The sequence below is a fragment of the Pristiophorus japonicus genome, chromosome 9 (genome assembly GCF_044704955.1).
Source record: "Pristiophorus japonicus isolate sPriJap1 chromosome 9, sPriJap1.hap1, whole genome shotgun sequence".
In the NCBI taxonomy this organism is placed as follows: Eukaryota; Metazoa; Chordata; class Chondrichthyes; family Pristiophoridae; genus Pristiophorus; species Pristiophorus japonicus.
In genome coordinates, this window is record NC_091985.1 from 78,196,151 (window position 1) to 78,208,694 (window position 12,544).

Here is a 12,544-nt window from a genome sequence, read left to right on the forward strand (position 1 = left end):
AGTGCAGATGATATAATTAGGCCGCAACTTTTGCTTGTAATGTATCTGCCTGTGGTAGATTGCCCTCCCGGACAAGTTCTCTCCAGAGTTAAAAGAGGAAAGCATCAGGAACACAGTGCGAAATCCCCCAAATGCCATTTTAACTACCTGTCCACACCGGACAGGCAAGGTTAAATTCGGGGTTAAAAACATTGAAATTAATGCATTGGGCAATAGGAAGTCAATATAGGAAGGAAGTTTTCACTATTCCCTTTGACTTTCCCCTCTCTGATTCCGAACGATCAGTCCTCAGAACAAAGGCCTGAGCTTCATCCCCTTATGCCTCCATCTCAATGAATTTCGCCGAGCTCTTTTGCCCATCATTTTCGTCCCCGTGCGCACTTCTTTGGGCAGGAATCTTCACCCCACATAGAGGACTCTTCCTCCCGTTTTTAGAACTCTCATTCTACCTGGATCCCTCTCTCTGGCCTCTTTCCCTCTAGAGCTTTTCACTGCGAATTGCCAGCGTGACATCGGCCGTCTCAATTTCTCTGCTCCTCTCACTCATTCCAACCTACCTCCCTCTGAACTTGCAGCATTCTGTTCTCGTAGATCCAACCCCAACATTGTCATTAAACCTGCCGACAAAGGTAGCACTGTTGTTGTTTGGTGAACTGACCTCTACCTTGCGGAGGATGGACGCCAACTCTCTGACACCTCCTCCTATCTCCCCCTGGACCATGACCCCACTACCAAACATCAAGCCATTGTTTCTAAGACCGTCACTAACCTCATCTCTTCTGGAGATCTTCTCTTCATGGCCGCCAACCTCATAGCCCCCCAAACCCACACAGCCCGATTCTACCTCCTTCGTAAGATCCACAAACAGGATTGCCCTGGTAGACCCATCGTTTCAGCCTGTTCTTGTCCCACGGAACTGATTTCTTCCTATCTCAACACTATTTTTTCTCCCCTTGTCCAGTTTCTTCCCACCTACATCCGTGACTCTTCCAACACCCACTTTAACAGTTTCCAGTTTCCTAGACCCAACCTTCTCTTTTTCACTAGGGACATCCAATCCCTCTACACTTCCATTGCCCACCAGAACAATCTGAGGGCACTCCACTTCTTCCTTGAACAGAGGCCCAACCAGTCCCCATTCTCCTTTGCCTGGCTGAACTTGTTCTCACATTGAGCAACTTTTCCTTTGACTCCACTCACTTCCTCCAAATTAAAGGTGTTGCTATGGGAACCCGCATGGTTCCGAGCTATGCCTGCCTTTTTGTGGGATAAGTGGAACATTTCTTGTTCCAGTCCTACTCAAGTCCCCTCCCTCACCTCTTTTTTCTGTACATTGATGACGATCAGTGCTATTTCCTGCTCTCGCCCTGAACTAGAAAATTTAATTCACTTTGCTTCCAATTTCTATCTTTCCATCACCTTCATATAGTCAATCTCCAACTCTTCCCTTCCCCTCCCCGACATCTGTTTCCGTTTCTAGGGATAGGCTGTAGACAAACATCCACCATAAGCCCACGGACTCCCACAGCTACCTGGAGTACACTTCCTCCCACCCCGCTTCCTGTAAGGACTCTAATCCATTCTCCCAGTTTCTCGGTCTCCGTCACATCTGTTCTGACGATGTCACCTTCGATACTAGTGCTTCCGATAGGTCTTGCTTTTTCCTCAATAGAGGATTCCCCTCGACCATGGCTATTGACCGTGTTTGTTCCATTTCTTGAACTTCTGGTCTTACCCATTCCCCTCCCACCCAGAACCATAATAGGGTTCCCCTTGTCCTCACCTTTCACCCCACCAGCCTCCACATTCAACGGATCACCCACCACCATTTCTGCCATCTCCAGCGTGATCTCACCACCAAACACATCATCCCCTCCCCTTTCAGCATTCTGAAGGGACTACTCCCTCCGCGACACCCTGGCCCACTTTTCAAACACTCCCTCGCCTTCCCGTGTAAGCGCAGGAGATAGAAACATAGAAAATAGGTGCAGGAGTAGGCTATTCGGCCCTTTGAGCCTGCACCACCATTGAGTATCATGACTAATTATGCAACTTCAGTACCCCATTCCTGTTGTCTCTCCATACCCCTTGATCCCTTTAGCCGTAAGGGCCACATCTAACTCCCTTTTGAATTATCTAACGAACTGGCCTCAACAACTTTCTGTGGTAGAGAATTCCACAGGTTCACAGTTCTCTGAGTGAAGAAGTTTCTCCTCATCTCAGTCCTAAATGGCTTAACCCTTATCCTTAGACTGTGACCCCTGGTTCTGGACTTCCCCAACATCAGGGACATTCTTCCTGCATCTAACCTGTCCAATCCTATCAGAATTTTATAGGTTTCTTTGAGATCCCCCTCATTCTTCTAAATTTCAGTGAATATAAGCCTAATTGATCCAGCCTTTCTTCATATGTCAGTCCTGCAATCCCAGAAATCAGTCTGGTGAACCTTCACTGCACTCCCTCAATAGGAAGAATGTCCTTCCTCAGATTAGGAGACCAAAACTGCACACAATATTCAAAGTGTGGTCTCACCAAGGCCCTGTACAACTGCAGTTAGACCTTCCTGCTCCTATACTCAACTTGCTATGAAGGCCAGCATGCCATTTGCCTTCTTTACTGCCTGCTGTACCTGCATGCCTACCTTCAATGACTGATGTACCATGACACCCAGGTCTCGTTGCACCTCCCCTTTTCCTAATCTGTCACCATTCAGATAATAATCTGCCTTCCTGTTTTTGCCACCAAAGTGGATAACCTCACACTTACCCACACTATACTGCATCTGCCATGCATTTGCCCATTCACCTAACCCGTCCAAGTCCCCCTGCAGCCTCCGAGCATCCTCCTCGCAGCTTGCACTGCCACCGAACCTAATGTCATCTGCAAACTTGGAGATATTACATTCAATTCCTTCGTCTAAATCATTAATGTATATTGTAAATAAGCTGGGGTCCCACCACTGAACCCTGCGGCACCCCACTAGTCACTGCCTGCCATTCTGAAAAGGACCCGTTTATTCCGACTCTTTGCTTCCTGTCTGCCAACCAGTTCTCTATCCACGTCAATACATTACCCTCAATACCATGTGCCTTAATTTTGCACACCAATCTCCTGAGTGGGACCTTGTCAAAAGCCTTTTGAAAGTAAAAATACACATCCACTGGTTCTCCCTTAACCACTCTACTAGTTACATCCTCAAAAAACGCTAGATTTGTCAAGCATGATTTCCCTTTCATAAATCGATGCTGACTTGGACCAATCCTGTCATTGCTTTCCAAATGCACTGCTATTACATCTTTAATAATTGATTCCAGCATTTTCGCCACCACCGATGTCAGGCTAACCGGTCTATAATTCCCCGTTTTCTCTCTCCCTCCTTTTTTAAAATGTGGGGTTACGTTAGCTACCCTCCAGTCCATAGGAACTGATCCAGAGTCCATGGAATGTTGGAAAATTACCATTAACGCATCTACTATTTCTAGGGCCACTTCCTTAAGTACTCTGGGATGCAGACTATCAGGCCCTGGGGATTTATCGGCCTTCAGTCCCTTCAATTTCCCTAACACCATTTCCTTACTAATAAGGATTTCCCTCAGTTCCCCCTTCTCACTAGACCCTCGGTCCCCTAGTATTTTCGGGAGGTTATTCGTGTCTTCCTTCGAGAAGACAGAACCAAAATATTTGTTCAATTGGTCGGCCATTTCCTTGTTCTCAATTATGAATTCACCTGATTCTGACTGCAAGGGACCTATGTTTGTCTTCACGAATCTTTTTCTCTTCACATATCTATAGAAGCTTTTGCACTCAGTTTTTATGTTCCCTGCAAGCTTACTCTCATACGCGATTTCCCCTCCTAATTAAACCCTTAGTCCTCCTCTGCTGAATTCTAAATTTCTCCCAGTCCTCACATTTGCTGCTTTTTCTGGCCAATTTATATGCCCCTTCCTTGGATTTAACACTTTCCCTAATTTCCCTTGTTTGCCACGGTTGAGCCACCTTCCCTTTTTTATTCTTACGTCACACAGGGATGTACAATTGTTGTAGTTCATCCATGTGATATTTAAATGTCTGCCATTGCCGATCCACCCTCAACCCTTTAAGTATCATTCTCCAGTCTTTCCTAGCCAATTCACATCTCATACCATCGAAGTTTCCTTTCTTTAAGTTCAACCGTGGCTAAGGAGGTAAGAGATGCAACACCTGCCCTTTTACCTCCTCGCTTCCCACTGTCCAGGGCTCCAAACACTCCTTCCAGTTGGAACAGCGATTTACTTGTACTTCTTGTAATTTAGTATACTGTATTCACTGCTCACGATGCGGTCTCCTCTACATGGGAGACCAAACCCCGATTAAGTGATTGCTTTGTGGAGCACCTCCGTTCAGTCCCTAAGCATGACCCCGAGCTTCCAGTCACCTGTCACTTCAATTTCCACTTCACTCCCAGCACCCTGCACTGTTCCAACGAAGTTCAATGTAAGCTTGAGGAACAGCACCTCATTGTTCGATTAGGTACTTTACAGCCTTCTGGACTCAACATCGCGTTCAACAATTTCAGACCATAACCTCTGCATGGCGACTGTTGATGATTCTGCCATTCCCGTTTACACCTCTTCTAGACTCATCCTTTGTTTCTTTACTTGTCCCATTACCATCTCCTACAAAAGCAAAATACTGCAGATGCTGGAAATGTGAATAAAAGCAGAAAATGCTGGAAACACTCAGCATCTGTGGAGAGAGAAACAGAGTTAATGTTTCAGGACCTGAAACGTTACCTGTTTCTCTTTCTACAGATGCTGCCTGTCCTGCTGCATATTTCCAGCATTTTCCATTACCATGTCCTTTTGCTTTGTACAATCATACCTTTTGTCATTTAATCATCCCTGCCTTCGACCCTATCACAGACCTTCCCTTTTGTTCTTTCCTCCCCTCTCCCCTTTCCCTGCCCCTGTATTTGCTTAAAATCTGTTACATCGCTAACTTTTTCCAGTTATGACAAAAAGTCATCGACCTGAAACGTTAACTCTGCTTTTCTTTCCACAGATGCTGCTTGACCTGCTGAGTATGTCCAGCATTTTCCGCTTTTATTTATAGGTAGGAAGGAATTGGGATGATGGGCAAGTGGGGCGAGGATGTAGGCGGCGAATCTTGGATGAACTGGAGCCTGTGGAGGATAGGGCCTAGGGGATTTGCAAGCGGGCGTTTGACTCTCAAGTCAAGGAGACTTAAAGTCTAGATGAAGGTGTGGATAAGATTTTGGCTGCACTGGGAGTGAGGCAATAGCAAAGGGAGTGATGTTGCAGAAGTGAAAGTAATATTACACACCAGCACGTCAACCATAGACTATACAGCTACTATCAGCTTGGATTCAGTTAGTAGAACTTGCCTCAGAGCTGACCTATTCAAGCCACACTTCAAATTTTGAACCCAATCTAAGCTGACACTTCAGTGTAGTACATTCAGTCAAGACATTAAACCAAAACCTTTCTCCTGGCGGCCCAGTCAACCTTTCTTCCTCAATCAACACCACCATTAAACAAGTGACTACCTAGTTTACCTACATAAAAGTGACAGAACTGCAAAAGTAACACACTGGCAGTGAAGTACTTTGAGTTGACCTGAGAACATAAGGCATTACATAAATATGAGTTTGTTTTCCTTTCTATGTTGGTAGATGTCTTTTTAAATTTATATGGCAAATTTGCAGTATTAACTGACGACTTGCTAAAACCACAGATGTATCAAACTGCAGCTGCAGTTGTATACCAGGGATTACAATATTGTATGTTATTTTTACTCAATTTAACAAAAGAACATAATCCACGTAAGAAATTGTAGAGAAGAACATGAAAACTTTGCAATGATACTATCTGTCGGAGACCACCAATTAACTCAAAAACAGTTATTGATTAAGACTGCAGAGTCACAGTGGCTCAGAAGTTCAGTCTTTATACCTGAGCCATACAGACAAGGAAGATACTAAAATCTGTGAGAGTTATTCAATATTGGCTGTAGCAGCAGTAAGGGTGTTGCAATTGGGCTAGGGCAGGTATAAGATGGAAAAAACATCCAGTCAAGGTTCCCATTCCAGAATGCTATACACCATGTATAGCTAGCAAGAGTTTCTATAGGTATATAAAAAGGAAAATAATGGCTAAATTAAATGTTGGTCCCTTAGAGGACGAGGCCGGGGAACTAGTAATGGGGAACATGGAGATGGCTGAAACTCAGAACAAATATTTTGTATCAGTCTTTACGGTAGAGGACACTAACAATATTCCAACAGTGGATAGTCAAGGGGCTATAGGGGGGGAGGAACTTAACACAATCACAATGGAGGTGGTACTCAGTAAGATAATGAGACTAAAGACAGATAAATCCCCTGGACATGATGGCTTCCATCCAAGGGTCTTAAGCGTGGTAGCGGCAGGAATAGTAGATGCACTGGTTGTAATTTACCCAAATTTCCTGGATTCTGGGGAGGTCCCAGCAGATTGGAAAACTGCAAATGTAATGCCCCTATTTAAAAAAGAAGTCAGACAAAAAGCAGGAAACTATAGACAGTTAGCCTAATATCTTTGGTTGGGAAAATGTTGGAGTCGATTATTAAAGAAGCAGTAGCAGGACATTTGGAAAAGCAAAATTCGGTCAGGCACTGCAAGCACGGATTTATGAAGGGAAAGTCACGTTTGACAAATTTTCTGGAGTTCTTTGAGGATGTAACGAACAGGATGAATAAAGGGGAATCAGTGGATGTAGTGTATTTGGACTTCCAGCAGGCATTTGACAAGGTGCCACATAAAAGGTTACTGCACAAGATAAAAGTTCACGGGGTTGGGGGTAATATATTAGCATGGATAGAGGATTGGCGAACTAACAGAAAACAGAGAGTCGGGATAAATGGTTCATTCTCTGGTTAACAACCAATAATTAGTGGGGTGCCGCAGGGATCAGTGCTGGGACCCTAACTATTTACAATCTACATTAACGACTTGGAAGAAGGGACTGAGTGTAACGTAGCTAAGTTTGCTGACGATACAAAGATGGGAGGAAAAGCAATGTGTGAGGAGAACACAAAAAATCTGCAAAAGGACATAGACAGGCTAAGTGAGTGGGCAAAAATTTGGCAGATGGAGTATAATGTCGGAAAGTGTGAGGTCATGCACTTTGGCAGAAAAAAAATCAAAAAGTTATTATTTAAATGGAGAAAGTTTGCAAAGTGCCGCAATACAACGCGACCTGGGGGTACTTGGGCATGAAACACAAAAGGATAGTATGCAGGTACAGCAAGTGATCAGGAAGGCCAATGGTAGCTTGGCCTTTATTGCAAAGGGGATGGAGTATAAAAGCAGGGAAGTCTTGCTACAGCTATACAAGGTATTGGTGAGGCCACACCTGGAATACTGCGTGTAGTTTTGGTTTCCATATTTACGCAAGAATATACAGATGCAGCGTCGCGAATCCGGAACCCTTGGTACTGAGGCCGTTCCGGATTTTGCGTTTTGCCGGATTTTGGAACGTCTTCCTAACGTCACGAATCCGGAAACACCCGAGCTCCAAGTTCAGGTATTTCTGGATTTCGGAATGTCAGAAAGGGAGCGGGATGGAGGGGTGCTCGTTGTTGAGCTGTTCGGGTCGCCAGGTGGGGCCCCGCCACCGTGGAAGTGTTCGGGCGGGCCCCACCAAAGAGATGTTGTTAGTGCGGGGCCCTGCCGAGAAGATATTTGCTCAGGGCACGCCGCCGAGATGTTCGCGCGGGCCCTGCTGAAGAGATGTTGTTAGTGTGGGGCCCCGCCGAGATGTTGTTAGTGTGGGGCCCCGCCGAGATGTTGTTAGTGCGGGGCCCCACCGAGGAGATGTTGTTAGTGTGGGGCCCCGCCGAGGAGATGTTGTTGGCTCGGGGCCCCACCGAAGAGATGTTGTTGGTGCGGGGCCCCACCGAAGAGATGTTGTTGGTGCGGGGCCCCACCGAGGAGATGTTGTTGGTGCGGGGCCCCACCGAAGAGATGTTGTTGGTGCGGGGCCCCACCGAGGAGATGTTGTTAGTGTGGGGCCCCGCCGAGGAGATGTTGTTGGCTCGGGGCCCCACCGAGGAGATGTTGTTGGCGCGGGGCCCCACCGAGGAGATGTTGTTGGCTCGGGGCCCCACCGAGGAGATGTTGTTGGTGCGGGGCCCCACCGAGGAGATGTTGTTGGCGCGGGGCCCCACCGAGGAGATGTTGTTGGTGCGGGGCCCCACCGAAGAGATGTTGTTGGTGCGGGGCCCCACCGAAGAGATGTTGTTAGTGTGGGGCCCCGCCGAGGAGATGTTGTTGGCTCGGGGCCCCACCGAGGAGATGTTGTTGGCGCGGGGCCCCACCGAGGAGATGTTGTTGGCTCGGGGCCCCACCGAGGAGATGTTGTTGGTGCGGGGCCCCACCGAGGAGATGTTGTTGGCGCGGGGCCCCACCGAGGAGATGTTGTTAGTGTGGGGCCCCGCCGAGGAGATGTTGTTGGTGCGGGGCCCCACCGAGGAGATGTTGTTGGCGCGGGGCCCCGCCGAGGAGATGTGGTTAGTGCGGGGCCCCGCCGAGGAGATGTTGTTGGTGCGGGGCCCCGCCGAGGAGATGTGGTTAGTGCAGGGCCCCGCCATCAAGGACCTGATCGGGCGGAGCCCCACCGCCATGGAGGAGTTCCTTGTCTGGCCCGAGGTAGGTGGGGTCGGGTAGCCGAGGTAAAGGGGAGGGAGGGGGGCCGGGGCGAGGTCGGGCCGCGCAAAGTCGGTTCACCGAGGCGGGGGGAGTCCGGATATCGGAACATTTTCCGGTTTCCGGACGACCCCGCCACAGATCGGCCCAGTGTCCGGATTCCAGAACATTCTGGATTTTGGAGGTCGAACCTGTACTTGCTTTGGAGGCAGTTCAGAGAAGGTTCACTCGGTTGATTCCGGGGATGAGGGCGTTGACTTATGAGGAAAGGTTGAGTAGATTGGGCCTCTCCTCATTGGAATTCAGAAGAATGAGAGGTGATCTTATCGAAACGTATAAGATTATGAGGGGGCTTGACAAGGTGGATGCAGAGAGGATGTTTCCACTGATGGGGGAGACTAGAGGGCATGATCTTAGAATAAGTGGCCGCCCATTTAAAACAGAGATGAGGAGGAATTTCTTTTCTCAGAGGGTTGTAAATCTGTGGAACTCACTGCCTCAGAGAGCTGTGGAAGCCGGGACATTGAATAAATTTAAGACAGAAATAGACAGTTTCTTAAACGATAAGGGGATAAGGGGTTGTGGGGAGCGGGTGGGGAAGTGGAGCTGAGTCCATGATCAGATCAGCCATGATCTTATTGAATGGCGGCGCAGGCTCGAGGGGCTGTATGGCCTACTCCTGCTCCTATTTCTTATGTATACTGAAATCATTTGTGTGGTCATGAGGTTGTTGTCCTCTACAGTGTGATTGCCTGTGATTATATACAGTCAAGGTTCAGAAATTAATAATGGCCATTTATTACAAAGACAAATGATGCTTGTGGAACTGTATCCCAGTGAGAGAGTCTGTAATTGGAGATAAAGCAGAGATCAGTGATAGTCTTACCTGGATCACCTGCAATCTATACATAAGCAGAGTGCCCTAAATGAGCAGTTTGTCATTAAATTGAAAATACAACTTACCTTCCCAATATCTCTAGCAGTTCTGCAACTCCATTAAAGTGATCTGTTTCATATATAAACCTGAAGAAATAATGGTTGGAAAACATTACTCTGCACTACACAAATAGATTCCGAAGAAACTATACACGAATATATAATGGAAACTGCTTTTAATGAATATGTCTGGCAAATAGTTTAAATAAATTTTTATGCAAGTTCCAGTTTCAAATGTTCTCACTCCTCTTCCAAAATAAGTAATGTTTAACATAGGTTTTGACTATCTATTATAGTGTATGTCAGTAACAATGCATTTTGAAATATGATCAAGAAACAGATTGAGGCATCTAAAGTACATAAGAATCTTCTTAGGCGGTCCCTCGGATCGAGGATGACTTGCTTCCATGCCAAAAAGGGATGAGTTCAATGATTTCACAAGTGTTTCAATGAAGGACCTAATATTCCAGATCCCAAACTGCATGTTGAAGGGTGGAAGATGCCCGTGCATGGATTTTTTTTTAACGTCAACAACAGCCGTTGAACACCAGCCACCACACGGGCTTGACAGAGCTTGGTCTTGGTCCAGTGGCAAGGGTTAACCAAGATGACTGGAGACCAGCTCTGCTGCACGGACCTAGTACGGACACATATCGCAGTGTGGGCTGGCCTGTGATGCCCCTGGGCCCACGCCTCTCCTGGGCCCCGATCGCATCGCTCCATGATCACTTGCCGCTCCTTTGCCCCGACCTCGCCGCTCCTGCTGTACCTGCCCACGCTCCAATCACCAATAACAATTGACATAAAGAATACTTAGTTAATGGCACACGGTGATGGACTGTTGTGCAAAGGATCTTTGAAACCAAGAACCATTTAGGTTTATAGCACAAAAGGCGGCCATTTAGTAGTCTTATATGCTGGTTCTTTGCTAGAGCAGTCCAAAACTAACTTCACTGTTCCACTCTCTCCCCATAGCCTTATATCTTTCTTTACTTCAAATATCTATCCATTTTTGCCTTAAAAGTAATGTTATCTGCCTCACCCACTTGCGATGGCAAAGCAATTCATGCTCCAAAAACTGTGTAAAGATTTTTTTCCGAACCTCTTTTCTCACTCTTTTATTGATAATTTCTAATTGATGACTCCTCATCATTGATCCCTCAGCCAGAGAAAATAGTATTGCCCTATTCATTCGATCACAACTCTTCATAATTTTAAACAACAATTCAATATTTTCTTAGCCTTCCCTACTCCCAACAGAAATAAGGGGGAATTTTAATTGCAGTGTAGGAACTTTAGTTATGGCATGAAGCATGGGCCTCCCAGCTGGGAGTCTCTTGAGAGACCCTGCTGATATCAATTGCTGGGCCTAATTTACACCCTGCTGGCCAAGCAACTGCCCAAAATGAATGTAAAGAGCTGGCCGGTAAAGATTGGGTCGGCATGGTAGGTCTCGCTGGAAGGGAGGGGGTAGGTCTGGCTCCTCCAAGCCCTATAATGCTTAACTTAAAACTTACCTTTTAGGGTCTTCACTTCTTCCCAGATAGGTTTTACTGAATGGGGCGCTTATGTTAATGAGGCTCTGACCTGAATCTGGCGGGAAGCATCAGCCGCCGGTAAAAACAGTAGGGTTAAACCTGCTGCGGGGTGTGAATGGAGCAGCAAATAGAGCCACTTCCTCTGTTGGGCGGAGGAAGTTAAAATTCCCTTTATAGCATCAGCTTCCAAATCCCTTCTCATAGCTATAGTTTCCCATCCTTGGCATCATCCTGGTGAATCTAAGCTGTACACAATGGGCCCGAAATTGGTCGATGCAGAAGGTCCGCCCATTTCTCGGCGGTAAAGAGGACAAAATTGGTCAAAATGTTTTCAGCGTTATGTCAGCGGTCGGTATGTAACCTCGTAGTCAATCCAGATCGACTTTTTCTTTGATGGATGGTGTGGCACTGAACTGCGCATGCGCAATTTTTTTTTCTATTTTTTTTTACAGAAGCGTTTTACCAGCAATTTCAAGGGTCGGGGTCACCAGCGTATGCACAGTGACTTGAAGAGAAGGGAGAGAGAGTGAGAAGGAGCAGCAAGCTAGTAGACGGGCAGTTACTTTAAAAACACATTGCAAAGTTAAAAAATATTCATAACAACTAATAATTCTACAGTTTGAAGAATAAAACGTATTTTACAAAGCAAAAATCAAAACAGAAATATTATGGAAATGTTAAAAAAAATCAAAGCACAGGAACATCGAAAAGGACAGGAGGTTGAGGGCGCCTGCCTTCGATGAGACGGAGTTACTTGTAGTCCCCCCTCCGCAAAAAGGGGTACAACAGGATATGGGACGAGATCGGGGAGGCTCTGCCCTCCAAAGGTATCATGGTACGGACTGGGGAAAGGTGCCATAAGAGGTGGAACGATCTGTTAAGGGCAGCAAGAGTAAGTAATAATTTTATTTATGCACACCCCATGTGCCATGTAAATTTAGGTTCCATGTCACACAGATGATGTTATTTATCTTAAGGTTACGGCAATGTATTCGTGCTTTCAGGTAATGTGTGTGTGTGTGTGTGTGTGTGTGTGTGTGAGAGAGTGAGTGAGTGAGTGAGTGAGTGAGAGAGAGAGAGAGGGGGGGGGGAGTGAGTGAGAGAGAGTGAGAGTGAGAGACCCTGTGTGTCTGCAATGTTAAATGGATTGAAGATTTTTACTTTCAGTTACTTTACTTTCTGCAGAAGACATCTGCAATAGCAGCCGATCTGCAGCGTACAGCAGGAGGACCCACAACCCAGGAGCCTCTGACTGACATCGAGATCCGTGCCCTGCCTGATTGGGGTTAGCAACCGTGCCACACACCGGGATTGGAGCTGACCCACTCTCTTTTGATTTTAATCCCGTCTGTGTTGCGGTCCTGTCATGTCATGTATCTGTAATGT

General features: G+C 46.5%; 1 protein-coding gene across 1 annotated transcript in view; it reads right to left on the reverse strand.

Annotated features, from left to right (window-relative positions):
* The window catches only part of ppp2r5a (protein phosphatase 2, regulatory subunit B', alpha isoform), a 277,052-nt gene that overhangs the window by 39,572 nt on the left and 224,936 nt on the right, over positions 1-12,544 (reverse strand). Inside the window, exon 6 of the mRNA XM_070889507.1 lies at positions 9,648-9,707. Within this exon, the coding sequence (XP_070745608.1) occupies positions 9,648-9,707 (60 nt within the window). The remainder of the gene's footprint in view (positions 1-9,647; positions 9,708-12,544) is intronic.